This window comes from Coccinella septempunctata, chromosome 9 (genome assembly GCF_907165205.1).
Source record: "Coccinella septempunctata chromosome 9, icCocSept1.1, whole genome shotgun sequence".
NCBI classification, from domain to species: Eukaryota; Metazoa; Arthropoda; class Insecta; order Coleoptera; family Coccinellidae; genus Coccinella; species Coccinella septempunctata.
Window position 1 is genome coordinate 7193410 of NC_058197.1, and position 27489 is coordinate 7220898.

Genomic DNA, 27489 nt, shown 5'->3' on the forward strand with positions numbered 1-27489 from the left:
ATTCATAATTTTTCAAATTAAACCAGTGTGAAGAATTCCTTTTTCTGCAGTCAGATGATCTACGAGCCATGAAAACATTTTTAATGAAGATGATTCCGAATATGATAAAAATAAGAAGTAATAAGAAATATACGAAAAATTGAGGCATTAAGGTGATCATCACAAACACCAAGCAAACAATGATTGAGACATTCATTGAAAGGAAAAACAGTTTGAGTATTCGTTTTTTTTTATATTCATTGTAAAAAAAAAGGAAGCAGGATCGTATTAAGGAGTTATAAACAGAAAAAAATTACACACATGGAACACTATACTCTCGTGAAAGTCAAGGAGAAAAAACAATTTATTTTAGCATTTTTGGTATAAATTTTTATTAGGCAAAGAAGCACAAGATCTTGTCACATTTGTTGATTTATAGTTTCGGCTATACTAGCCGAAACTATATATAAAGGGTGTTTCAAATTACGCGGTTTTTTTTTTAAATAAATAAAACACATAATTTGCAATCGTTTTCCAGAAATGTTTATTGGTAATTGAAGTATCAGTTATGACATTTATGTACGGAAAATAAAGCTGCCAAATGGCCTCCTCTTGCAGCTCTACGGACGTCTACTCCTTTGTTTAAATTTTCAATGAAATTTTGACATAATCAAGGCTCTAACTCACTTATGACACGAATTATTTTATTCTTTAGTTCAGGAATCGATTGTGGATTATTCTTATAGACCTGGCTTCTCACATAACCCCCAAAGAAAAAAGTCCAACGGTGTCAAATCACATGATCTTGGTTGCCAATTGACATCAGCGTTTCTGGAGATTATTCATCCAGGAAATTATTGTTTCAATAAATCAAATGTGTCTGTGTCCTTTATATGGTTTCCTCCAGCTAATGTTTGCGGTCTAGATTCATTTGAACAGGGTGTTCTAAGTATATCTGAAATAATTTTTATAATTATTTTCTCCTCGATATGAAGGCATAATAAGCCGTTTGTTTATTATCATCTTTTTTATTTTGTTTATCTTTCTGTGTTCAAACCGTAAATATTATTGAAATCTGAAAATATTCCGGGAACCACTGCAACATTACAATAATTTTTAAAGAACTTGTATTATTTTTCTCTTCTCCTTCGTTGAACACAACATTTTTGGATATACCATGAATTTTGATCCAACTTTCTAACTTTAGATTGTTTGTTACACCTGAGCCATTTTACCTGATCAATTTCATCAAAAGTATAATTTTACTTTCCTATGTTCCTGTAATTTTTTTATTCATTGGGATTAACTAGTGATAAATGGTTGGAGTTACTCGAAACTTTATTTTGAAATATTAAATACATTTCTTTCATTATACGTATGTATAAAATGAATCTTTTCTATAAATAGTGGTATTCACAGAAAATTAATCACAGTTTTAACTTGCTCCTTGTCAGCTTCAGTGATAACATGGAATTAAACCCTCTCTTCTATTCTTCTTCAAAGAATGTTGGACCTGGAAAAAAATTTAAAGGGTAATATTTTGGTTATCTCCTTGAATACTGGAATAGAAAGTGCATAATGGAATTTTTGAACAATAGGTCTATTGCTCAAAATTTTCGAGAAAAATTATTGAATGATAAATATTTATTGTATTTCTTAAAATCTTTTTTTTTCGGAATTCAATATCTTTTATACTATTTCTGCAGTTGTTACTCAAGAGTATAATACAGAATTCATAAACAATGGCGCTGAGTAGAATCCAGTTTCGCCTTACTATTATAGGTAGAGAGAGAAAATGTTCGAAGCAAAGGTTGAGGAGGAAATTATTTTCAAAAATGGTGAAAAATTTGGAATTGAAAATGCTTCAAATAATACCGTTGATTTTAAAATCTAGCTAGTAGGTTATAGTATAAAACGATATGGCTAAGGCTAATTAAAAAAATTATTATTTTACTCACTTTTACCTATGCAGATATTATAGATTTTTTCTAATTCGAAATTCCTCAAACGTTCCTTGGTATTACCGAAACATTGCGGACATACTTCGTTCGATTTAGTGCATTTGGAACATATATTGTGGCCAGACAAACAAGTCCATATTGGTAGTTCCATGGTCTTTCCACAACAGCAGCATTTCATGGCATTCCTTATGCTTTTCATAATAGTTTGAGCCACATTATCATCTGAAAATATTAAATGTTTTATTTGGTACACTTAACATCTAAATCGATGGGAAAAGATTCATTCATGTAAAAACCTGATTGAATTTCAGGATGTTATTACAGAGGAGTAACGGACAAAATTCATACCTTCGGTATTACCTATTTTGTAGAAAAATACTGGACAATTCTTTTTTGAAATACGCAAATTTTCATGGTATAAATTGAGATTTTTTCATGGATGATGGGTACAGGGAAGTTGATTTTTTTTTTAAATTGCAACCATAACTTTTTATACCAGACATGAATAGACATTTTGTTAATATGAGGATTATTTGCTTGTTGATGGAATTTTCTTGTAGAGGCCTCTTTTATAACATTGATGAAACTTATTGAACTCAAAACTCCACATTCTTAGGGATTTTGAGGTCGATAACATACGCTTTAGAAGTGATTGTCAAAAATAAGCACTCTCTGTAGGGTGGTAATTCATTAATTATCTGGAATGTTCCTTGATATTTCCTGAAGTAGGTACTTCCTTAGAAAATGGCATGTTCTCGATAACACAAAGTAACAGAAAGTAAAAATACCCTTCAAGTTTAACCATTTCATCCCTACAATAAAAAAAGGCTACATAAAAAGCCTCACCAAAGACCGAATCATCCTAAACAACAGAAGTTCTATCCATTTTTGGCACAAAGCGTTAGAGTTTCCATTCAAAAAAATCAATGTTCAGAGATTTTCAAAAAAATAGTCAACACCGAAAATGTTAATTCTGTACCAAAATTTTTACTCACTCTGTATAGTCTATATTGAGCTATTATACATTCACGAACATAAGTATTTGATTACTCACCTAAATATTCTTCATCAGCAATCATAGTGGCAGGATTTGTGTTGATATACAGGACTGTGGCAAACAAATGTTTCAGCACTGGTAATAACAGTTTTAGCAGTCACTAGAGTAAAACCAAATTAACCGTCACTTAACAACAGACTAGGTTCTCCGTTGGAAGTCAGGACAAGAATGATAAGCAAACCTATCGAACATTGGTATATAAATTTGGGACCACAGAATATAATGCTCGAGGAATAACAACAAAAGAAGAAGAATTTCAAATGTAACTGAAGGGAATCATCAGTAGACTTAAATATTCAATTCGGACATTGCACAAAAATGAAATTATTGATATAACTCAATTGGAAAAATAAGATGCTAAAAAACCAAAAATTTTCAGTTTGAAATCTCGAGAGATACATGCTTCATTGGAAATTGTGGCCGAGAAATCTGCAGGAGTAGGTAATTGAATTTAGGCATTCATAATAGCATATTCATAAACTTAGAGTTATTATAAAATAAAAATTGAAATGAAACAAACAAGAAGCCCAATAATAGCTGATTGCCAATTTATTTTAGTTAATTTGTCCCGTTTCTACTAAGAACCCTGACATTTTTATATGTGTCTGACATATTTTCGGGAAAAAAACAGATGATCGCAATAATCAATTTACAGTTACACGTAAACCCTTGAAATTGAATAGAAGAAGACTTATTTCGAATAATTCAAAATCAGGAAATAATTTTTTGGATGGAAGTAACAAGAAACCGAGCAAGAAACCTAGAATCAATATTTGAATCTAAATACTATTCAATGAGTCCCATAAATATTATAAATTCTGCTTATATTTTCTGATATTCCGAATAATTTATTCATCTTTTGCGTTCATCTAGGATGAATGCAGCGAAACCACTGGATTTGATACTTTAACAGCGGGTTTCATAACACTAAGATTGTCCGATAAACGATTTGACAGTCAATCGATTTCTAAAACGAAATCACTGAAACCTTTCCATTTCTGAATATTGAAGAAATAGCAATTGAGAATGAATGAATGCACCTATGAACATAATTTGATTCAAGAATGATATTCTGAAAGAAATATGAGATATCTATTGAAAATAAATTGACGTCTATTCGTCAATTAAGCGTTGATTCCCTGATCAAGCTTTATGAAACCTGTGGCTAGTTTTTTGTGTAGATTCTGGTGAAATTAAGTGAATTTTTAATGAAGACTCAAAATAATCCATGCAATATTTGAGATTGTTAGGAAAAATTCCATGAAATTCATGGTTATTTATGAAAGTTGGTGAGGCTCAATCATCATCTCTTTGGTATAAGAAAAATTGACAAAAGTTTAGTCCTTAGCTTGGGAAAGTATTGCGCTTCTTGAAAATACTTGCTACACTACCTGCATAAGCATAAATAATAACCTTCATTAAAATCGTTTCAATAATCAATTACTCAAAATCTACCTAATCACTTTATGAGTACCAAACAAGTAACCTTTCAGTTGGCAATCATCAAAATGACATTGTTGTGTGAACATCTTTCAAAAGTCTATTACCATGAAGGGGTTCAATACTCAACGCTTTTATGGAACACCCATTTGAAGGTCCTATTCGGAGAAACAGAAACTCATCTCTAAATGAGTTGCTGTTACTTGTAACTGTGACCTGTTACCTGCCTCTTGACAGGTACAAATATACCTGAGGTGTTCAGGGAGAGTCTGATCTGCAAGTACCAAGGATGTGTACGGCTTACACAGAGTGTTTCTAAATTGATCCGAAAGATTTCAAAGGGCGATTCTTTGGCAAAAATTAAGGGGGGTGTTTCATATAACATATAACTTTTTTTGTTCAGCACCCTTTTCCTTCCAAGTTATAGCCTTTTAAAATTAGGCAAAAAAAATAGTTTTTATTTAATATACCACCTTAAAAATAAGATGAAATCAGTACAATAAAGGTATTTCTCATTTGACAGCAGCTACTGTTTTTTTTCTATATATATGACAACCTCTCTGACTCTGAATTTATGGTGAAAGAGTCTGAGCAGTATTTTATTCTTTTTCAATCAAGCTAACAAATGTAGGATGAAAAGTCAAGACATAAAAAAGTTGCAGACTGTGTTTGACTTTTTGAATCGATTATTTAAATAGGAACATATAGGCGCATTGAAAAGTTCTCAGCAAAATATTATAGGGGTCGTTTTTCTCAGCCCCTTGTGATTACAATTCAGGGAAACAAAAACACTCAAAAACTGCCATTTTATTAGCATCAGTTATCTGCCGAATTTCATTCTTCTGAATTTTTCCAAAGTGGATATATTGAATAAAAACAATTTTTAGCCAATTTTAAATGGCTGTAACTTGGAGGAAAAAGTTACATGAAAGAGTATTCTTAATTTCCGCTAAAGAATCACCCATTGAAATCTTTCGCATCAATTCGGAAATGTATAAGACTTGACTTTCTTGTTCACCATTTTTTAGGGCAATTCTGGTCTGAATTGTGTTCTATCATGTATGCGAGAATGAAGAATTTCACAAATTCCACGACTCCAAAATAAGTTCTTTAAATATTCATAATTTTTCAAATTAAACCAGTGTGAAGAATTCCTTTTTCTGCAGTCAGATGATCTACGAGCCATGAAAACATTTTTAATGAAGATGATTCCGAATATGATAAAAATAAGAAGTAATAAGAAATATACGAAAAATTGAGGCATTAAGGTGATCATCACAAACACCAAGCAAACAATGATTGAGACATTCATTGAAAGGAAAAACAGTTTGAGTATTCGTTTTTTTTTATATTCATTGTAAAAAAAAAGGAAGCAGGATCGTATTAAGGAGTTATAAACAGAAAAAAATTACACACATGGAACACTATACTCTCGTGAAAGTCAAGGAGAAAAAACAATTTATTTTAGCATTTTTGGTATAAATTTTTATTAGGCAAAGAAGCACAAGATCTTGTCACATTTGTTGATTTATAGTTTCGGCTATACTAGCCGAAACTATATATAAAGGGTGTTTCAAATTACGCGGTTTTTTTTTTAAATAAATAAAACACATAATTTGCAATCGTTTTCCAGAAATGTTTATTGGTAATTGAAGTATCAGTTATGACATTTATGTACGGAAAATAAAGCTGCCAAATGGCCTCCTCTTGCAGCTCTACGGACGTCTACTCCTTTGTTTAAATTTTCAATGAAATTTTGACATAATCAAGGCTCTAACTCACTTATGACACGAATTATTTTATTCTTTAGTTCAGGAATCGATTGTGGATTATTCTTATAGACCTGGCTTCTCACATAACCCCCAAAGAAAAAAGTCCAACGGTGTCAAATCACATGATCTTGGTTGCCAATTGACATCAGCGTTTCTGGAGATTATTCATCCAGGAAATTATTGTTTCAATAAATCAAATGTGTCTGTGTCCTTTATATGGTTTCCTCCAGCTAATGTTTGCGGTCTAGATTCATTTGAACAGGGTGTTCTAAGTATATCTGAAATAATTTTTATAATTATTTTCTCCTCGATATGAAGGCATAATAAGCCGTTTGTTTATTATCATCTTTTTTATTTTGTTTATCTTTCTGTGTTCAAACCGTAAATATTATTGAAATCTGAAAATATTCCGGGAACCACTGCAACATTACAATAATTTTTAAAGAACTTGTATTATTTTTCTCTTCTCCTTCGTTGAACACAACATTTTTGGATATACCATGAATTTTGATCCAACTTTCTAACTTTAGATTGTTTGTTACACCTGAGCCATTTTACCTGATCAATTTCATCAAAAGTATAATTTTACTTTCCTATGTTCCTGTAATTTTTTTATTCATTGGGATTAACTAGTGATAAATGGTTGGAGTTACTCGAAACTTTATTTTGAAATATTAAATACATTTCTTTCATTATACGTATGTATAAAATGAATCTTTTCTATAAATAGTGGTATTCACAGAAAATTAATCACAGTTTTAACTTGCTCCTTGTCAGCTTCAGTGATAACATGGAATTAAACCCTCTCTTCTATTCTTCTTCAAAGAATGTTGGACCTGGAAAAAAATTTAAAGGGTAATATTTTGGTTATCTCCTTGAATACTGGAATAGAAAGTGCATAATGGAATTTTTGAACAATAGGTCTATTGCTCAAAATTTTCGAGAAAAATTATTGAATGATAAATATTTATTGTATTTCTTAAAATCTTTTTTTTTCGGAATTCAATATCTTTTATACTATTTCTGCAGTTGTTACTCAAGAGTATAATACAGAATTCATAAACAATGGCGCTGAGTAGAATCCAGTTTCGCCTTACTATTATAGGTAGAGAGAGAAAATGTTCGAAGCAAAGGTTGAGGAGGAAATTATTTTCAAAAATGGTGAAAAATTTGGAATTGAAAATGCTTCAAATAATACCGTTGATTTTAAAATCTAGCTAGTAGGTTATAGTATAAAACGATATGGCTAAGGCTAATTAAAAAAATTATTATTTTACTCACTTTTACCTATGCAGATATTATAGATTTTTTCTAATTCGAAATTCCTCAAACGTTCCTTGGTATTACCGAAACATTGCGGACATACTTCGTTCGATTTAGTGCATTTGGAACATATATTGTGGCCAGACAAACAAGTCCATATTGGTAGTTCCATGGTCTTTCCACAACAGCAGCATTTCATGGCATTCCTTATGCTTTTCATAATAGTTTGAGCCACATTATCATCTGAAAATATTAAATGTTTTATTTGGTACACTTAACATCTAAATTGATGGGAAAAGATTCATTCATGTAAAAACCTGATTGAATTTCAGGATGTTATTACAGAGGAGTAACGGACAAAATTCATACCTTCGGTATTACCTATTTTGTAGAAAAATACTGGACAATTCTTTTTTGAAATACGCAAATTTTCATGGTATAAATTGAGATTTTTTCATGGATGATGGGTACAGGGAAGTTGATTTTTTTTTAAATTGCAACCATAACTTTTTATACCAGACATGAATAGACATTTTGTTAATATGAGGATTATTTGCTTGTTGATGGAATTTTCTTGTAGAGGCCTCTTTTATAACATTGATGAAACTTATTGAACTCAAAACTCCACATTCTTAGGGATTTTGAGGTCGATAACATACGCTTTAGAAGTGATTGTCAAAAATAAGCACTCTCTGTAGGGTGGTAATTCATTAATTATCTGGAATGTTCCTTGATATTTCCTGAAGTAGGTACTTCCTTAGAAAATGGCATGTTCTCGATAACACAAAGTAACAGAAAGTAAAAATACCCTTCAAGTTTAACCATTTCATCCCTACAATAAAAAAAGGCTACATAAAAAGCCTCACCAAAGACCGAATCATCCTAAACAACAGAAGTTCTATCCATTTTTGGCACAAAGCGTTAGAGTTTCCATTCAAAAAAATCAATGTTCAGAGATTTTCAAAAAAATAGTCAACACCGAAAATGTTAATTCTGTACCAAAATTTTTACTCACTCTGTATAGTCTATATTGAGCTAATATACATTCACGAACATAAGTATTTGATTACTCACCTAAATATTCTTCATCAGCAATCATAGTGGCAGGATTTGTGTTGATATACAGGACTGTGGCAAACAAATGTTTCAGCACTGGTAATAACAGTTTTAGCAGTCACTAGAGTAAAACCAAATTAACCGTCACTTAACAACAGACTAGGTTCTCCGTTGGAAGTCAGGACAAGAATGATAAGCAAACCTATCGAACATTGGTATATAAATTTGGGACCACAGAATATAATGCTCGAGGAATAACAACAAAAGAAGAAGAATTTCAAATGTAACAAGAGAATCATCAGTAGACTTAAATATTCAATTCGGACATAGCACAAAAATGAAATTATTGATATAACTCAATTGGAAAAATAAGATGCTAAAAAACCAAAAATTTTCAGTTTGAAATCTCGAGAGATACATGCTTCATTGGAAATTGTGGCCGAGAAATCTGCAGGAGTAGGTAATTGAATTTAGGCATTCATAATAGCATATTCATAAACTTAGAGTTATTATAAAATAAAAATTGAAATGAAACAAACAAGAAGCCCAATAATAGCTGATTGCCAATTTATTTTAGTTAATTTGTCCCGTTTCTACTAAGAACCCTGACATTTTTATATGTGTCTGACATATTTTCGGGAAAAAAACAGATGATCGCAATAATCAATTTACAGTTACACGTAAACCCTTGAAATTGAATAGAAGAAGACTTATTTCGAATAATTCAAAATCAGGAAATAATTTTTTGGATGGAAGTAACAAGAAACCTAGAATCAATATTTGAATCTAAATACTATTCAATGAGTCCCATAAATATTATAAATTCTGCTTAAATTTTCTGATATTCCGAATAATTTATTCATCTTTTGCGTTCATCTAGGATGAATGCAGCGAAACCACTGGATTTGATACTTTAACAGCGGGTTTCATAACACTAAGATTGTCCGATAAACGATTTGACAGTCAATCGATTTCTAAAACGAAATCACTGAAACCTTTCCATTTCTGAATATTGAAGAAATAGCAATTGAGAATGAATGAATGCACCTATGAACATAATTTGATTCAAGAATGATATTCTGAAAGAAATATGAGATATCTATTGAAAATAAATTGACGTCTATTCGTCAATTAAGCGTTGATTCCCTGATCAAGCTTTATGAAACCTGTGGCTAGTTTTTTGTGTAGATGCTGGTGAAATTAAGTGAATTTTTAATGAAGACTCAAAATAATCCATGCAATATTTGAGATTGTTAGGAAAAATTCCATGAAATTCATGGTTATTTATGAAAGTTGGTGAGGCTCAATCATCATCTCTTTGGTAAAAGAAAAATTGACAAAAGTTTAGTCCTTAGCTTGGGAAAGTATTGCGCTTCTTGAAAATACTTGCTACACTACCTGCATAAGCATAAATAATAACCTTCATTAAAATCGTTTCAATAATCAATTACTCAAAATCTACCTAATCACTTTATGAGTACCAAACAAGTAACCTTTCAGTTGGCAATCATCAAAATGACATTGTTGTGTGAACATCTTTCAAAAGTCTATTACCATGAAGGGGTTCAATACTCAATGCTTTTATGGAACACCCATTTGAAGGTCCTATTCGGAGAAACAGAAACTCATCTCTAAATGAGTTGCTGTTACTTGTAACTGTGACCTGTTACCTGCCTCTTGACAGGTACAAATATACCTGAGGTGTTCAGGGAGAGTCTGATCTGCAAGTACCAAGGATGTGTACGGCTTACACAGAGTGTTTCTAAATTGATCCGAAAGATTTCAAAGGGCGATTCTTTGGCAAAAATTAAGGGGGGTGTTTCATATAACATATAACTTTTTTTGTTCAGCACCCTTTTCCTTCCAAGTTATAGCCTTTTAAAATTAGGCAAAAAAAATAGTTTTTATTTAATATACCACCTTAAAAATAAGATGAAATCAGTACAATAAAGGTATTTCTCATTTGACAGCAGCTACTGTTTTTTTTCTATATATATGACAACCTCTCTGACTCTGAATTTATGGTGAAAGAGTCTGAGCAGTATTTTATTCTTTTTCAATCAAGCTAACAAATGTAGGATGAAAAGTCAAGACATAAAAAAGTTGCAGACTGTGTTTGACTTTTTGAATCGATTATTTAAATAGGAACATATAGGCGCATTGAAAAGTTCTCAGCAAAATATTATAGGGGTCGTTTTTCTCAGCCCCTTGTGATTACAATTCAGGGAAACAAAAACACTCAAAAACTGCCATTTTATTAGCATCAGTTATCTGCCGAATTTCATTCTTCTGAATTTTTCCAAAGTGGATATATTGAATAAAAACAATTTTTAGCCAATTTTAAATGGCTGTAACTTGGAGGAAAAAGTTACATGAAAGAGTATTCTTAATTTCCGCTAAAGAATCACCCATTGAAATCTTTCGCATCAATTTGGAAATGTATAAGACTTGACTTTCTTGTTCACCATTTTTTAGGGCAATTCTGGTCTGAATTGTGTTCTATCATGTATGCGAGAATGAAGAATTTCACAAATTCCACGACTCCAAAATAAGTTCTTTAAATATTCATAATTTTTCAAATTAAACCAGTGTGAAGAATTCCTTTTTCTGCAGTCAGATGATCTACGAGCCATGAAAACATTTTTAATGAAGATGATTCCGAATATGATAAAAATAAGAAGTAATAAGAAATATACGAAAAATTGAGGCATTAAGGTGATCATCACAAACACCAAGCAAACAATGATTGAGACATTCATTGAAAGGAAAAACAGTTTGAGTATTCGTTTTTTTTTATATTCATTGTAAAAAAAAAGGAAGCAGGATCGTATTAAGGAGTTATAAACAGAAAAAAATTACACACATGGAACACTATACTCTCGTGAAAGTCAAGGAGAAAAAACAATTTATTTTAGCATTTTTGGTATAAATTTTTATTAGGCAAAGAAGCACAAGATCTTGTCACATTTGTTGATTTATAGTTTCGGCTATACTAGCCGAAACTATATATAAAGGGTGTTTCAAATTACGCGGTTTTTTTTTAAATAAATAAAACACATAATTTGCAATCGTTTTCCAGAAATGTTTATTGGTTTATTGACATAATCAAGGCTCTAACTCATGTTCGAAATTCGAACATTATTCTAAAAAATAATCAAGTTCAATAATATGGAAAATTCCATCTGAATTATTCACAAAACTGGGTCACGCCGAGCGAGCCGTCGATCTACCGAATTCTGCTGACTGGCTAGAAACAATTGATGCAACCGGGGACTCCGTCAGTGCAGTGATACCAAATATGGCAATGTTATTTCTATCGTCATTATTCAATTTAGTATATAAGCTTAGACTGTAATTAATAAAATCATCATTCATCTTCAGTTTGATCAATATACCTCTTGGGCAACTGTGGAGTTAAGACATTCCCTTGAACGTTCTGAGTCTGGTCGTTCAGTTGCCCCTAAAAACTTCAAGCAAGTGTTGTTTCAACCAAAGAAACAACATTTTTTGGTCCTTCGAGCCGGATCGAGAGAAAGGATTTACGACCCTAATCTCGATCAAAATCATCAACGCCTGTGGGGAAGCCTTCCAGAGCCAAATCCAGCGCCAGCAGAAGCCCTCCAGAGCCAACAACAGCATCCGTGAAGAAGCCATCCAGCGCCAAATCCGAGCCCGTGAACAAGCCTTCCGGATCAAAAATTCAAAGAAGCCAGGGAACACACCGAGTCCACTGGAAAAAATCAGAGCTAAGGATTTACGACCCTTATCTCAATTAAATCATCAACGCCTGTGGGGAAGCCTTCCAGAGCCAAATCCAGCGCCAGCAGAAGCCCTCCAGAGCCAACACCCGCATCCGCGAAGAAGCCTTCCAGCGCCAACTACGAGCCCGTGAACTAGCCTTCCGGAAAATCAAAAAAAAAAAATCTTCAAAGCAGAGATTTCATGAAACCTTCAACCAACATGGAAGAAAAATTGGGAGAACAAATGACTATCGGCCAAGACCTGTGCAAAATATTATCTTCACTCAAGAAAGACGGGTCCGCACGCAAAACAGAGGAATACTTCAAGAAAAAATCCATGATGGCCGCAGATCTACTGAACAAATTCCAAGAAAATCATAACGAACTCCGGAAATCCCTTGATGAAGAGCATTCCTACTTCAAACAAGATTTACATAGTCAGATATCCAAATGCTACCAAGAAATCAAGAACTATATCAATACATGGCAGAAGTCCTCTCCGATGTCAGAAGAAGTCAACTACCACCACCCTTCCATCCTTCAAATTCAAATAAAATTGGATTTATTCAAAAGGGAAATGGAAAGGGCCCAAGCAAAAATACAGTGCCAACTACATCCCAAAATATACAACTTCCTCGAAGCAAACCTAACCAGGATCTGGCGGGACATAGAAGCACTCTATGAACAGATGCTAGCTATCAATGAAGAAGAAGTAATCAAATACAAGAAAACCGGAATCTTCGAAAAATTTAGAACCAAATATGAGGAAATCATAGAAGAAATAATCACTGCTTCTCCGACTGATACTAAACAGTTCCAAAACAAAAACATTTCCATAAATTTACCACGGATCAGCATCCCTATCTTCACTGGTGACTACGAGACCTGGATCACATTCCGAGATATATTCATTCAAACCATACACCAAAACCATGAACTAGGGGACGCTGAAAAAATGCAATACCTGAAGAGCCAAACCAGGGGTGAAGCAGCGAAGCTCATTCAACATTTAGAAGTATCATCAAGAAACTACCCTATCGCCTGGGAATTGATAAAGAGGAGGTACAACAACAACAGACTTCTCTTCAGCAAGTACGCCGACAACATCTTGAATCTACCAATTTTGCAACAAGAGTCGGCAGCATCCATTAAAAAACTTCACGACACTGTTCAAGAAAATCTGAGAGCCATAGAAAATATGGGAATCACAGCCGAACAATTGGGTAGCAACATAATAGCGCATATGCTGCTAAAGAAATTAGACAGCGATTCAAGAAGGCTCTATGAACAATCTACCACAACACACAAGGATATTCAAGAACTGGCAGATCTTTTGGAGTTTCTAGAAAATCGATTCCAATCCCTCGAAGCACTTCGAGGCACAATTAAAAAATCAGATCATCCATCAACAGGACAAAGACATAAATTTCAAAACTACCACACCGACTTACAATCATGCAGTTTATGTGACAGCAACCATGAAATTTTCCGTTGCCAAAAATTCAAGGATATGTCAGTAAAAGAACGAAACGATTTTGTACGAAAACAACACCTCTGCAAGAATTGTTTGAAGCATCCGAGCAATACGAAATGCCCGAGCAAGAATCTCTGCTTCAAATGTAACAACTTTCATCACTCATCATTGCATTGGGAAAATTATCGGAACTTCAAAACAAATTTAAATCAGCAAGGACAGAAGCAAGATACCTCCAAAAGTCAACGCACAAGAGAGCATGCAAATGGATTCGAGTCCCATCTAGGAAAAGCTTCAAATAACAATGATGGACCAACCATCCCCATCCTGGCCACAGCATTCGTTAATGTTGAAAACAACAAAGGGTACCATGAACTTATGCGAGTTCTTATTGATCCAGGCTCCCAAGTATCATTTATAACTGAAGGAGCCGCAAATACCTTAGGAATGCCCAAGCAAAGGCATCATGCGAACATAACAGGGTTAGGATCTTGCGACGCAGGGACTTCAAAATGGAAAATCCACACCGTGATGAAACCAAGACTTTCAAGCGACTTCAAATTACAAGCCGAGCTATACATCCTACCAAAATTGACCAGCTCCATGCCTCAACAATCGATAACTGCTGACGAAAATTGGAACAACGTAATCCTTGCCGACCCCACTTACTACAAACCCGGAAAAATCGACATTCTCCTAGGAATCGACTTATATACGGAAATCGTACAGGATGGTGTTAAAAAATCTAAAAATGGTCTGCTTGCACAAAACACTGAGTTAGGATGGATTCTCTCCGGTAGCACATCAGCTGGTCCACAACTCCAAATAACCAGTATGATCGCCACCACTGCACCGGAAATACAGATAACAAAATTCTGGGAAATAGAAGAAGCAGATACCCTCACAAACAACAACAGCCAGGAAAGTCCCTGCCAAGAATTCTTCAAGAAAACTTACACAAGAAATCAGGATGGCACATATACTGTACGACTGCCATTCAAGGAGAAGGAACAATTGCTAGGACAATCAAGAAAAACCGCCATCGCTCGACTTTTGCAGATAGAGAAGAAGTTCGAAAAGGACGAGAAATTGGAAGCAATGTACAAAGAATTCATGTGGGAATATATCGAACTAAAACACATGACTCCAGCAAATCAGACGACCAGCACAAGATACTACATTCCGCATCAAGCAGTAATAAAAGAGGACAGAGAAACAACAAAACTGCGTGTCGTATTCGACGCGAGCCAGAAGACCAGTACCGGAATCAGTTTAAATGATATATTACACACTGGTCCCAAGCTTCAACAAGACTTGATTGATATATTATTGAGATGGCGAAAATACGAAATCGCGTTGACTGCAGATGTGGAAAAAATGTACAGGCAGGTCAAACTACATGAAGATGATCAAACATTCCACACTATTTTATGGAGGTTCAACAAAAATGACCCAATCCAGGAATATCAACTCACGACAGTCACCTACGGAACCGCTCCCGCTGCCTACCTTGCTATAAGAACCATGCACCAATTAGCCATGGATGAATGCGACAAATTCCCGAGAGCTGCGGAACTGATACTTGAAGATTTCTACGTCGATGATTTTCTCTCCGGCGCCCACAATAAAGAAGAGGCACAAAAAATCAGACAAGAAGTTAAAACGCTACTTCTCAAGGGAGGATTCAACATTCGAAAATGGAAAAGCAATCTCACATTAAATGATGATACGTCCTTTCAAGATTTCAACAGCAGAGAGGACATAACCAAAATTCTGGGAATTAAATGGTCACCACAAAATGATAACTTCCAATACACTATTAAACAAACTTCCAATCGAACAAACACAAAAAGACAAGTGCTATCTGAAATTGCTTCAATATTCGATCCATTAGGTCTCATGGCTCCAATTGTAATCAAGGCGAAAATAATTATGCAAGACATATGGAAAACTGGTAAAAAATGGGATGAAGCTATTCCTACAGAAATCCAAACAGCATGGGACAAATTCAAAGAAGAACTGCCAATAATAGAAAACCTGCAACTACCACGATGGTTCCAGTATAATCCAGAGCAGCCCATTGAACTACACGGATTCTGTGATGCATCGCAAAGAGCCTATGGAGCAGCAATATACACCAAAGCAGTCGTGAAGGACAAAACCCAGACAACATTGCTAGTAGCCAAAACAAAAGTTGCACCTGTAAAAAACAAATTAACTATCCCGCAATTGGAACTTTGTGCCGCAACATTATTGGCGAAACTGATGAAACGAACAATTACAGCCCTGAAGATCGCCGACATAAATATTTACACATGGTCAGACTCAAAAGTTGTATTAGCCTGGTTACAGAAAACTCCGAATAAGCAAAACGTCTTCATAGTCAACCGAGTCAACGAAGTTCATCGCTTACTAGGTCAAGTTCAATGGAACTACGTGAAATCGGAGGAGAATCCAGCTGATTTACTATCCAGAGGCGCGCTACCAAGTAAACTCCAGAAAAACACATTATGGTGGAATGGACCTGCATGGCTCAAAACATCAAGTAGTGAAATCAAGAGAACTGAAGGGATTCCGAAAGAAATCGTAATGAATAACGAAGAATTTCAAGAACTAACGGTGTTTACCACCAAGACCAATGGACCTCTAGAATTGTTAACAAAATTCTCATCCTGGAAGAAGACAAAACGAGTGATGGCCTATTGCAAAAGGTTCATAAACAATTGCAGATCCAGGAATGCGACCGAGTTACCAAAAAAGCGAGCACCCCCATTCATCACACCGACCGAACTTCAATGGGCGAAAACAACACTCATAAAATTGGTCCAGAATGAACATTTTCAAGAGGAATTAACCCGATTAAACAACAATCTAACTATCAAAAGGACTGATCACCTTAAAAACTTGGACCCCTACATAGACGAAGAGGGAGTGCTTCGTGTTGGAGGTAGACTACAAAACTCATCTCTGAGCTTCAACCAAAGACACCCAATAATTCTACCAACAAAATGCCATCTGACTGACATAATTATCCGAAACGCACACTACGAAACCCTGCATGGAGGAACACAACTGACATTAAGTCAAGTTAGACAAGAATACTGGATACCACATGGAAAAAATAAAATCAAACACATAATAAGGAGTTGTGTTATATGCACTCGATATCGTTCCACTCCATGTGTCCAGAAAATGGGAAATCTACCGAGAGAAAGAGTTAATCCCTCCAACCCATTCACTAATGTTGGGATAGACTATGCCGGCCCGATACAAATGAGATTATCCAGAGGTAGAGGATCCAAATCCTTCAAGGGATACATCTCCATTTTCGTCTGTCTCGCAACAAAGGCAATACATCTGGAAGCAGTAAGTGACCTTTCTACAGAAGCATTCATGGCTGCATTCAGAAGATTCACCTCGCGACGTGGGTTATGCTCTGCAATATTCAGTGACAATGGAACCAATTTCATCGGAGCTAAACGTATACTTGACAAAGAATATCAAGAAGCCATTAATGAAAGTTCAATAGAGAAGGCATTAGCAGAAAAATCGATAAAATGGCACCGCATACCACCTGGCAGCCCTCATTTCGGCGGACTATGGGAAGCTGGCGTAAAATCTACGAAGTTTCACCTACGAAGAATTGTTGGAGACCACAAACTGACCTTTGAAGAAATGAGTACACTCCTATGTCAAATAGAAGCATGCCTCAACTCTCGCCCTCTTATCCCAATCACCGAAAATCCACAAGAATTAGATGTGCTGACGCCTGGACATTTTCTCATAGGAAAATCACTACATTCAATCCCTGAACCAGAGATCAATGAAAAGAATATCACCCTACAAGATAGATGGAGGCTTATACAAAAAATGAAACAAGACTTCTGGAAGAAATGGACATCGGAATATCTCTCCAGATTGCAACAAAGAAGCAAATGGACGAATAGAAAAGAAAACATGAAAATAGGAGATATCGTACTAGTCAAACAGGACAACGTTAATCCCAACTATTGGCCCTTGGGAAGAGTGACGCAGTGTCACCCAGGAAACGACGGACTTGTGAGAGTGGCTACGATACGATGCAAAGATGGGAAAGAGATCAGAAGACCTATAACCAAAATCTGCATACTCCCGGTCGAGCAAGAAGAAAGAAGAAACGATAAGACTAACAAAGTCGGACCTTCCTCGAAAAATAAAGAATTCCAGACGAGAGACCAACTCCGGACGTCAGCTCCCATTCATGACCATGCCCAATAAAGCACTCGATCGAGTGTCACACAAGTTAGAAATAGGAAATTAGGAAATAGGACAATAGAAGTAACAGATTACCAACACTGGAGCTCCAACATCATAGCCTGCAGCATTTCGGCCTTGGGAGTAATGTTCGAAATTCGAACATTATTCTAAAAAATAATCAAGTTCAATAATATGGAAAATTCCATCTGAATTATTCACAAAACTGGGTCACGCCGAGCGAGCCGTCGATCTACCGAATTCTGCTGACTGGCTAGAAACAATTGATGCAACCGGGGACTCCGTCAGTGCAGTGATACCAAATATGGCAATGTTATTTCTATCGTCATTATTCAATTTAGTATATAAGCTTAGACTGTAATTAATAAAATCATCATTCATCTTCAGTTTGATCAATATACCTCTTGGGCAACTGTGGAGTTAAGACATTCCCTTGAACGTTCTGAGTCTGGTCGTTCAGTTGCCCCTAAAAACTTCAAGCAAGTGTTGTTTCAACCAAAGAAACAACATATGACACGAATTATTTTATTCTTTAGTTCAGGAATCGATTGTGGATTATTCTTATAGACCTGGCTTCTCACATAACCCCCAAAGAAAAAAGTCCAACGGTGTCAAATCACATGATCTTGGTTGCCAATTGACATCAGCGTTTCTGGAGATTATTCATCCAGGAAATTATTGTTTCAATAAATCAAATGTGTGTGTCCTTTATATGGTTTCCTCCAGCTAATGTTTGCGGTCTAGATTCATTTGAACAGGGTGCTCTAAGTATATCTGAAATAATTTTTATAATTATTTTCTCCTCGATATGAAGGCATAATAAGCCGTTTGTTTATTATCATCTTTTTTATTTTGTTTATCTTTCTGTGTTCAAACCGTAAATATTATTGAAATCTGAAAATATTCCGGGAACCACTGCAACATTACAATAATTTTTAAAGAGCTTGTATTATTTTTCTCTTCTCCTTCGTTGAACACAACATTTTTGGATATACCATGAATTTTGATCCAACTTTCTAACTTTAGATTGTTTGTTACACCTGAGCCATTTTACCTGATCAATTTCATCAAAAGTATAATTTTACTTTCCTATGTTCCTGTAATTTTTTTATTCATTGGGATTAACTAGTGACCCAGTAAACAATTTTATATTTACCAAATGTTTCCAAAACATTGCATTGAAACATGAAATATTTCAAAGTAAAGCTCTGAACTATATACGACACATGTATGAGATCCTTAATGTCCGCCGATTTTTACGTTTCATAGACGTACCAACGAAACATCAATAGAACATTTCAAAGACATGGAAAAAGAATATATCTACGAAACGTTTTCGAATCATTTCTGGAATATAATTAGAAATAGGTTAATGAAACGTTGTTGGAACGTTCGCAACGGAATGTGTTTTTCAAATGTTTCTGAAATATCCACTTAGTTTATATAATCAACACATTTGCATGAAATGTATCGGTTGTAACTTTTCTGTGCACTATATTCTACTTCAAACAACGAAATATTGTGAAATGAAAACACCTGATAATAAATTCAAAGAAACTTATATTTTTATAATCAAATGCACAGAACAATAATTTTTCTAGTATAATCATTCATTTCATTTCTGCCTGATGCTTTTTCCTGATGTACCGGAGGTTTGCCTGCCGTAACCAGCTGCTGACAACACCCTCAAATTCCTTATCTGTTGTTTGATAGCCTCTTATAGCTGCATCTGAAAAATATAAAATTTTACAGTAAAAGTCGATCAGGTTGAATAAAGCGGTGAACACATATGAGCGGCCGCGGCCACGATCACGATCGTGACAACCGCGACTGAACCCCGCTATATCGCTGAACAGATCGTGATATTATGTTCTAGAACTGCGCAGAGGATTTAATACTAGGGCGCAACAGTTTTGCGCAGTCCTAGAACAATTCTCGGACTGTCAGAAAGCCGAACCCGAATACATTGAATACAATTTGCATGGGACGAGTTCGATCATTTCTCGATCGTGAACGTGATCGCGGCCGCGGCCGCTCATATGTGTTCACCGCTCAATTCGGTACTTTTATGTCTTTGTTTTATGTATTTGCTTGCTATACAAATTCTAAGTCCTCATATCTTTCCTGAAAAGAAATATAATATCTGGTGTCCCAAGGTGAGTGGCCTATCAGATTATTATGGAAACTATTGATGGTAAAGATTTCAAATTTTGTGGATCGATATTTGTTCATGCAAGGTCATTTTTAAAATAATTTACCATCTTCAGTGTTGCCCGATGTATGACAATTTGGCAACAACTTTGTTATTTTAAATGGGACATCCGGTATTTCTATTTTTTTATGATACTCCATAAAATATTAAATCTATTCACTCTTACTTTTTCATACCTATCTTTAACGTTTATTGAGTTATTAATTATTTTTCGAAATTTCAGATCAAATTGGCGTGTTACGAAAATGACTCTATTTCGCTCAATATGAGATTTAAGTCGGTTTCTGTTGATATGAAATATTTCCATGCAGTGTATCTATAACTGAAATTCGAATAATTACCTTTTAATGTTTTCAGCCATAGCATTTGCCCGATGGCGAAGTTCCCTTTTCTACCTAGCAGGGAACATTTTCTTGCTAGCTTGTCGGACAGAATCTTTTTCAAACCCCGCAAAACATTCTCTTTCCCATTATTTCCCCCCGACAATCTAAAGAATGATTGCTAAAAAAATAAATGAATAAAATATTGTGTAAGAACTCATCTATCTGTATTTACCAGTTGTTCTTGCATGAAACTGTTCTCCATAAGCTTTTTGTCAAACTTCAAAAGTTCTTTGAATTTTTTGAATTGCTCAGTTGGAACAGATGAATGATCAATATTTTTATATTGAATAGAGCTTTGTGGGAGGTTTTGCTGTGGGAGATAATTCAGAATTCTCTCAAGTAGGACTCGGTTCTCTGTAACCTGTTTCAAGATTTTCCCTAGAGTTTCTAAAAAAGCGCTGCCTTAATATATTTTCTACAGAATAAATGTATAATTCATAAAATATCTACATACCAGAGTTTGCTGTGTCTGTGCCGCAATCAACGGAATCTGTAAAAAGCAAAAGATGTGAAAAATCCATTCATCAAGAAAATAATATATATGTTTTTACCTTCATATGTTGCTATTATCTCAAAATTTCTGTTAGCAGGTTCTTCTTCAGGTACCCCTAATTGAATTTCATGATTATTCGTTAATTCATAAGGAGCAGGAACTGGGGGTGGTGGCATCAATTCTGTTGATGTGAACGACACTAAAATGTTTAATTATTCATAAGCTTTAAACTCATATAAATCAACAAAGTATAAATGTACCAGTATCTGCAAGTGATTCTTGATCTTCTGTCAATGTGAAATTTGGAGGATTAGGTATATTGCCGTCCTCCTCATTGGAAGAATATGAGAATTCTTGTTTTCTATTATCCCTCCTCTTCCTTAGTCGACTAGAATTATTATTTTTATCGTTTTCATCTGTCCCTTCACTCATTTCTTTTTTTTTTCATAAGCAATCGCTTCTTCGTAGGTCACTGAAATATATAATTCCAATCAATAAATTCACTAAATTATAATATTATTTTTCATTTCATTTTCATCGATATCAATAGAAATCTACATATTATGTAGATTTCCATTCATATTAATTTCTATCAATTTCCTCACTTGGTGCATTGATGAGATTTACAACTCCAAATTTCTCCCACGTTGCATAATCTGGAGAGGATGCTCGTTGTATATGTTTTCGCGTTCTCTCCTTAGGCCACCAAGTACTGGTACTTATTCCATTTTCTTTTATAAGCCATTTTGTTGGAATTGTTGAGATTGTTTTATCTTCGCCAATAAACTCAACAACTGTCCACTGGGACATAAAATAGAACATTAGGCAGGTATAAATAAAACAATAATGAATTTCGGATGAAATGTAATGATTGAAATTGCAGAAATAATTGATTCACATATCCGGCTAATGCTTCTATAGAAATTTAGAATTATCAAAGGATCTAACACTAACAGAAGGTGTTCCTAAATTGAAGATACAAACAAGAAGGGGTGATCTGCTCATGTTTTCGAAAATCATAAATGGTTAACGCATTTAATAGTAAGGCAGGTAAATAATAAACGAAATTAATTCAGATTCAAAGCACCCGCTGATAAAAGGCCGTCAATTGATTCCAATTTCGTAGTGGAATGAGTTGTTGCTCTGACGAGGTCAAATGAGACCGAAACCATGGTCAGCATTCACCCTTTTTCGATGAAATGGTATTTCTGTCAATACTTTGAGTGATATGGTACTTTGTTAGTTCGATTTAGGTCGTAACATGTGTTGATTTAATTATCAGCGGGTGTTATGCATGTGAATTTACTTCATTTGTTTTCGAGAATAATACAAGATAAGATGAAAGCACTATCAATTCGATGTTTCATTTTGGATTAATGGAAAAACGATGAATTTTTCATCGTCAGGAAATTTCATACATTTTTTCAAAACTTCAGTAGATAAAATTTGTTTTTTTTCTTTTCTATTTGAATCTACAATACCTATTTTGAATGTATCCCAAGAATTACAAGGATTTGTATATAGAGGTGAAATTTCATTAAAGCACTCCCCATAAAGGAATGTTTCTTGATTTTTTTCAAAAATAGTTTCAATGATGAAAACGCAACTGTTTTTCAACAAAACACAACAATCTTTTTCATTAGCTACTAATATATAATTTTCCAACACAATCCTCTTAAAGTAGTTAACACCATTAACCTCTCCAATACTACATTCAAGTCTGGGATACTTCAAATTAATATCCTCCGTTAATATGTCTCTCTCTTTAAGCCTATTGAGCACTTGCTGAAGTGGATTTCTTGAGAATTTCACAAGTTTTTTCACTTGGTATAAATAATTTTCGAATTTGAAAGCACTAAAGTTATCAAGGCTTCCATGTATCCTACAGTCGCCACATAAATGTAATAAATTATGCACATTGTATGACATATGTTCCTGGCCATATAAGTCCTTATAATATTTTACAAAATATAGTAGTAATGAGGAAGCTACTTGTAATTTTTCTTCACTCAAATTTTTGGTACATAATAATCTAATAGATACATGTAGTGACATAAAATGTTTATATTGGGAAGGTGAAATAATTTTAGATAAAACTAGGGGGCCAGTATATAACAGAAGTAGTCGGAATTCTGTTGCCTTGAATCGATCTACGTCAGTAAAAAACCGCGGTGTTCTAGCAAATTCTGCTGGAATACACTTTTTCAGTTTCTCAATCACCTCTTCTGATTTCGATAAGTTTTGCTGAATGATTCTGACCTTTTTATTCCCCTTGATCCAAAATTGCACTAAACGTTTCATTATACCCAGACATACAAGGTGCATGTAATCAAGGGGAACTTGGTTTACTAAATCTATATCAAGTTCTTCGAAGGGGCTAACGCCCTGATGGTATTCTTCGTCGACTTTATTTCTAAAGTCGACATCAGTTCTGGGTTGTGAATGCAGCTCTGGAAAATAAACACGCCCACAATAATCACCCTCTATGGTACATTAAGTGCAGCTAAAGTATCCACTATGTCCTTTGACACACAAGACATATGATTTTGCAGGTGCGTCGCAAATGATTCTATTCAGAACAGGATAAAAGACATCATTATCGATTTTGAGTCCTTCAGTTCCCAGAAATTTCATTTCTTCAATGAATGGTCTCAAATACTCATGAATATCAGAAGGTTTTTTGAAACCATGGAATAAACCAGCTATGAAAGGTTTACTTATATGAAATTTATCCGATTCCACAGAAACCAAAATAGGCCAAAACTGGCTTGTTGAAGCCTTTGTCAATGGTAGACCGTCAATATTTATGTCTATTTTCAAAGTAGCGTTAGAAAATTCGTTTCTATTCTTCTGAATTATTCTCTTCAAATTATTCTGCAAGCCTAAATAACAATAAGATTCATTGGGACCAATTATCTTTATTTCGTGAGATTTAGGAGTTTTCAATAATGTTCTCACATCCTTCGGAAAATTGTAACCTGCTTCTTTCAGTATACCTAGCAATTCATTGATAGCATTCTGAGATAAAACATTTCGAACTTTAATTATCCATTCACGGATGTTGTTGATGAACAAATTTTTGTCTATGGTTTCACTTGCAGAAGACGCCCTATCATTATTCTTCCGCTCATCTTGAGCAGTAAAAGGAACATCCGGAATATTTTCAATTTGTGTAGACACCCCGTTAGTTAATAATTCAGCAATATTTACTGGCATATCTGTAACTATCTCAACTGGTATATCTGATGTTATTGTCTCAGCATTTGTTGATTGCAATTCGCTCTGATTCGATGGGTTTTCATTTTCAAGTCGTAGCGTATTTAAATTCTCATTTGTACATCTGAGCCGTTTTAAATTTTCATTAACCAACCTTCTTATGTGGCGTTTGGATAAACGAAATTTATTTTTCCTTCTATCCATTGTATTTTCACGAAACTCTTATTATATCAGTACAATCAACTATAAAACCTAGCGTGGGGTAGATTAGCGTAACCCACAATGAACGAAAATTGAGGTTATCTTGAAGTAACGGCTTTACCGAATCCAGAATATTTGTTCTTATGAAATGTAATCTAATAAATAACTTACCTTTGATTTTTCAGACATGATTCATAGCACTATCTAACACAACTAGACTAGACACAACATCACCAAAAATACACATGCCCAGCTATCTAATGAATGTCAGCGGAGTTTGCGGTTTACAGCATCTTGGCATTAGAATGATATCGCGCCTGCGCACTTCCGCCAAACATTTCATCTACATTTCTGATACATATGACGAAATGTGTCAGAAAGTATCAAATAGATTTCATTTGAAATGTTTCATGTAGGTCACATTTCAACAGATTGTTCAAACAACATTACTGAAATATTGCAGATAAACGTTCCAAAAAGTATCAAATAGGTTAAATTTGAAATATTTCATATATGTATCGTGTTTACTGGGGATAAATGGTTGGAGTTACTCGAAACTTTATATTTTGAAATATTAAATACATTTCTTTCATTATACGTATGTATAAAATGAATCTTTTCTATAAATAGTGGTATTCACAGAAAATTAATCACAGTTTTAACTTGCTCCTTGTCAGCCTCAGTGATAACATGGAATTAAACCCTCTCTTCTATTCTTCTTCAAAGAATGTTGGACCTGGAAAAAAATTTAAAGGGTAATATTTTGGTTATCTCCTTGAATACTGGAATAGAAAGTGCATAATGGAATTTTTGAACAATAGGTCTATTGCTCAAAATTTTCGAGAAAAATTATTGAATGATAAATATTTATTGTATTTCTTAAAATCTTTTTTTTTTCGGAATTCAATATCTTTTATACTATTTCTGCAGTTGTTACTCAAGAGTATAATACAGAATTCATAAACAATGGCGCTGAGTAGAATCCAGTTTCGCCTTACTATTATAGGTAGAGAGAGAAAATGTTCGAAGCAAAGGTTGAGGAGGAAATTATTTTCAAAAATGGTGAAAAATTTGGAATTGAAAATGCTTCAAATAATACCGTTGATTTTAAAATCTAGCTAGTAGGTTATAGTATAAAACGATATGGCTAAGGCTAATTAAAAAAATTATTATTTTACTCACTTTTACCTATGCAGATATTATAGATTTTTTCTAATTCGAAATTCCTCAAACGTTCCTTGGTATTACCGAAACATTGCGGACATACTTCGTTCGATTTAGTGCATTTGGAACATATATTGTGGCCAGACAAACAAGTCCATATTGGTAGTTCCATGGTCTTTCCACAACAGCAGCATTTCATGGCATTCCTTATGCTTTTCATAATAGTTTGAGCCACATTATCATCTGAAAATATTAAATGTTTTATTTGGTACACTTAACATCTAAATTGATGGGAAAAGATTCATTCATGTAAAAACCTGATTGAATTTCAGGATGTTATTACAGAGGAGTAACGGACAAAATTCATACCTTCGGTATTACCTATTTTGTAGAAAAATACTGGACAATTCTTTTTTGAAATACGCAAATTTTCATGGTATAAATTGAGATTTTTTCATGGATGATGGGTACAGGGAAGTTGATTTTTTTTTAAATTGCAACCATAACTTTTTATACCAGACATGAATAGACATTTTGTTAATATGAGGATTATTTGCTTGTTGATGGAATTTTCTTGTAGAGGCCTCTTTTATAACATTGATGAAACTTATTGAACTCAAAACTCCACATTCTTAGGGATTTTGAGGTCGATAACATACGCTTTAGAAGTGATTGTCAAAAATAAGCACTCTCTGTAGGGTGGTAATTCATTAATTATCTGGAATGTTCCTTGATATTTCCTGAAGTAGGTACTTCCTTAGAAAATGGCATGTTCTCGATAACACAAAGTAACAGAAAGTAAAAATACCCTTCAAGTTTAACCATTTCATCCCTACAATAAAAAAAGGCTACATAAAAAGCCTCACCAAAGACCGAATCATCCTAAACAACAGAAGTTCTATCCATTTTTGGCACAAAGCGTTAGAGTTTCCATTCAAAAAAATCAATGTTCAGAGATTTTCAAAAAAATAGTCAACACCGAAAATGTTAATTCTGTACGTAAATTTTTACTCACTCTGTATAGTCTATATTGAGCTATTATACATTCACGAACATAAGTATTTGATTACTCACCTAAATATTCTTCATCAGCAATCATAGTGGCAGGATTTGTGTTGATATACAGGACTGTGGCAAACAAATGTTTCAGCACTGGTAATAACAGTTTTAGCAGTCACTAGAGTAAAACCAAATTAACCGTCACTTAACAACAGACTAGGTTCTCCGTTGGAAGTCAGGACAAGAATGATAAGCAAACCTATCGAACATTGGTATATAAATTTGGGACCACAGAATATAATGCTCGAGGAATAACAACAAAAGAAGAAGAATTTCAAATGTAACTGAAGAGAATCATCAGTAGACTTAAATATTCAATTCGGACATTGCACAAAAATGAAATTATTGATATAACTCAATTGGAAAAATAAGATGCTAAAAAACCAAAAATTTTCAGTTTGAAATCTCTCGAGATACATGCTTCATTGGAAATTGTGGCCGAGAAATCTGCAGGAGTAGGTAATTGAATTTAGGCATTCATAATACCATATTCATAAACTTAGAGTTATTATAAAATAACAATTGAAATGAAACAAACAAGAAGCCCAATAATAGCTGATTGCCAATTTATTTTAGTTAATTTGTCCCGTTTCTACTAAGAACCCTGACATTTTTATATGTGTCTGACATATTTTCGGGAAAAAAACAGATGATCGCAATAATCAATTTACAGTTACACGTAAACCCTTGAAATTGAATAGAAGAAGACTTATTTCGAATAATTCAAAATCAGGAAATAATTTTTTGGATGGAAGTAACAAGAAA

The 27489-nt window shown here is 34.1% G+C and overlaps 5 protein-coding genes across 5 annotated transcripts; 1 reads left to right on the forward strand and 4 right to left on the reverse strand.

Annotated features, from left to right (window-relative positions):
* Window positions 1-1410: 1410 nt before the first annotated feature.
* Window positions 1411-3262, reverse strand: LOC123320912 (E3 ubiquitin-protein ligase siah-1-like). Its single transcript, XM_044908405.1, has 3 exons — window positions 2995-3262; window positions 1938-2162; window positions 1411-1492 (listed from the first exon to the last, which is right to left on the reverse strand). The coding sequence occupies exons 1-3, from the start codon at window positions 3017-3019 to the stop codon at window positions 1467-1469; spliced, it is 276 nt and encodes a 91-aa protein (XP_044764340.1). The 5' UTR covers window positions 3020-3262; the 3' UTR covers window positions 1411-1466.
* Window positions 3263-6963: 3701 nt separating this feature from the next.
* On the reverse strand, window positions 6964-8798 carry LOC123320914 (E3 ubiquitin-protein ligase siah-1-like). The gene is made up of 3 exons (XM_044908407.1): window positions 8547-8798; window positions 7491-7715; window positions 6964-7045 (listed from the first exon to the last, which is right to left on the reverse strand). The coding sequence occupies exons 1-3, from the start codon at window positions 8569-8571 to the stop codon at window positions 7020-7022; spliced, it is 276 nt and encodes a 91-aa protein (XP_044764342.1). The 5' UTR covers window positions 8572-8798; the 3' UTR covers window positions 6964-7019.
* Window positions 8799-12488: 3690 nt separating this feature from the next.
* LOC123321072 lies at window positions 12489-17999 on the forward strand. The gene has a single exon (XM_044908576.1). It carries the CDS (start codon window positions 12489-12491, stop codon window positions 17997-17999), a length of 5511 nt encoding a protein of 1836 aa, XP_044764511.1.
* Window positions 18000-19606: 1607 nt separating this feature from the next.
* Window positions 19607-22236, reverse strand: LOC123321073. The gene is made up of 7 exons (XM_044908577.1): window positions 21690-22236; window positions 21345-21556; window positions 21143-21283; window positions 21046-21081; window positions 20764-20978; window positions 20550-20709; window positions 19607-19725 (listed from the first exon to the last, which is right to left on the reverse strand). Exons 2-7 carry the CDS (start codon window positions 21514-21516, stop codon window positions 19607-19609), a joined length of 843 nt encoding a protein of 280 aa, XP_044764512.1. The 5' UTR covers window positions 21517-21556; window positions 21690-22236.
* Window positions 22237-25050: 2814 nt separating this feature from the next.
* On the reverse strand, window positions 25051-27114 carry LOC123320909 (E3 ubiquitin-protein ligase siah-1-like). Its single transcript, XM_044908402.1, has 3 exons — window positions 26740-27114; window positions 25684-25908; window positions 25051-25237 (listed from the first exon to the last, which is right to left on the reverse strand). The coding sequence occupies exons 1-3, from the start codon at window positions 26762-26764 to the stop codon at window positions 25212-25214; spliced, it is 276 nt and encodes a 91-aa protein (XP_044764337.1). The 5' UTR covers window positions 26765-27114; the 3' UTR covers window positions 25051-25211.
* Between the last annotated feature and the right edge of the window lie 375 nt (window positions 27115-27489).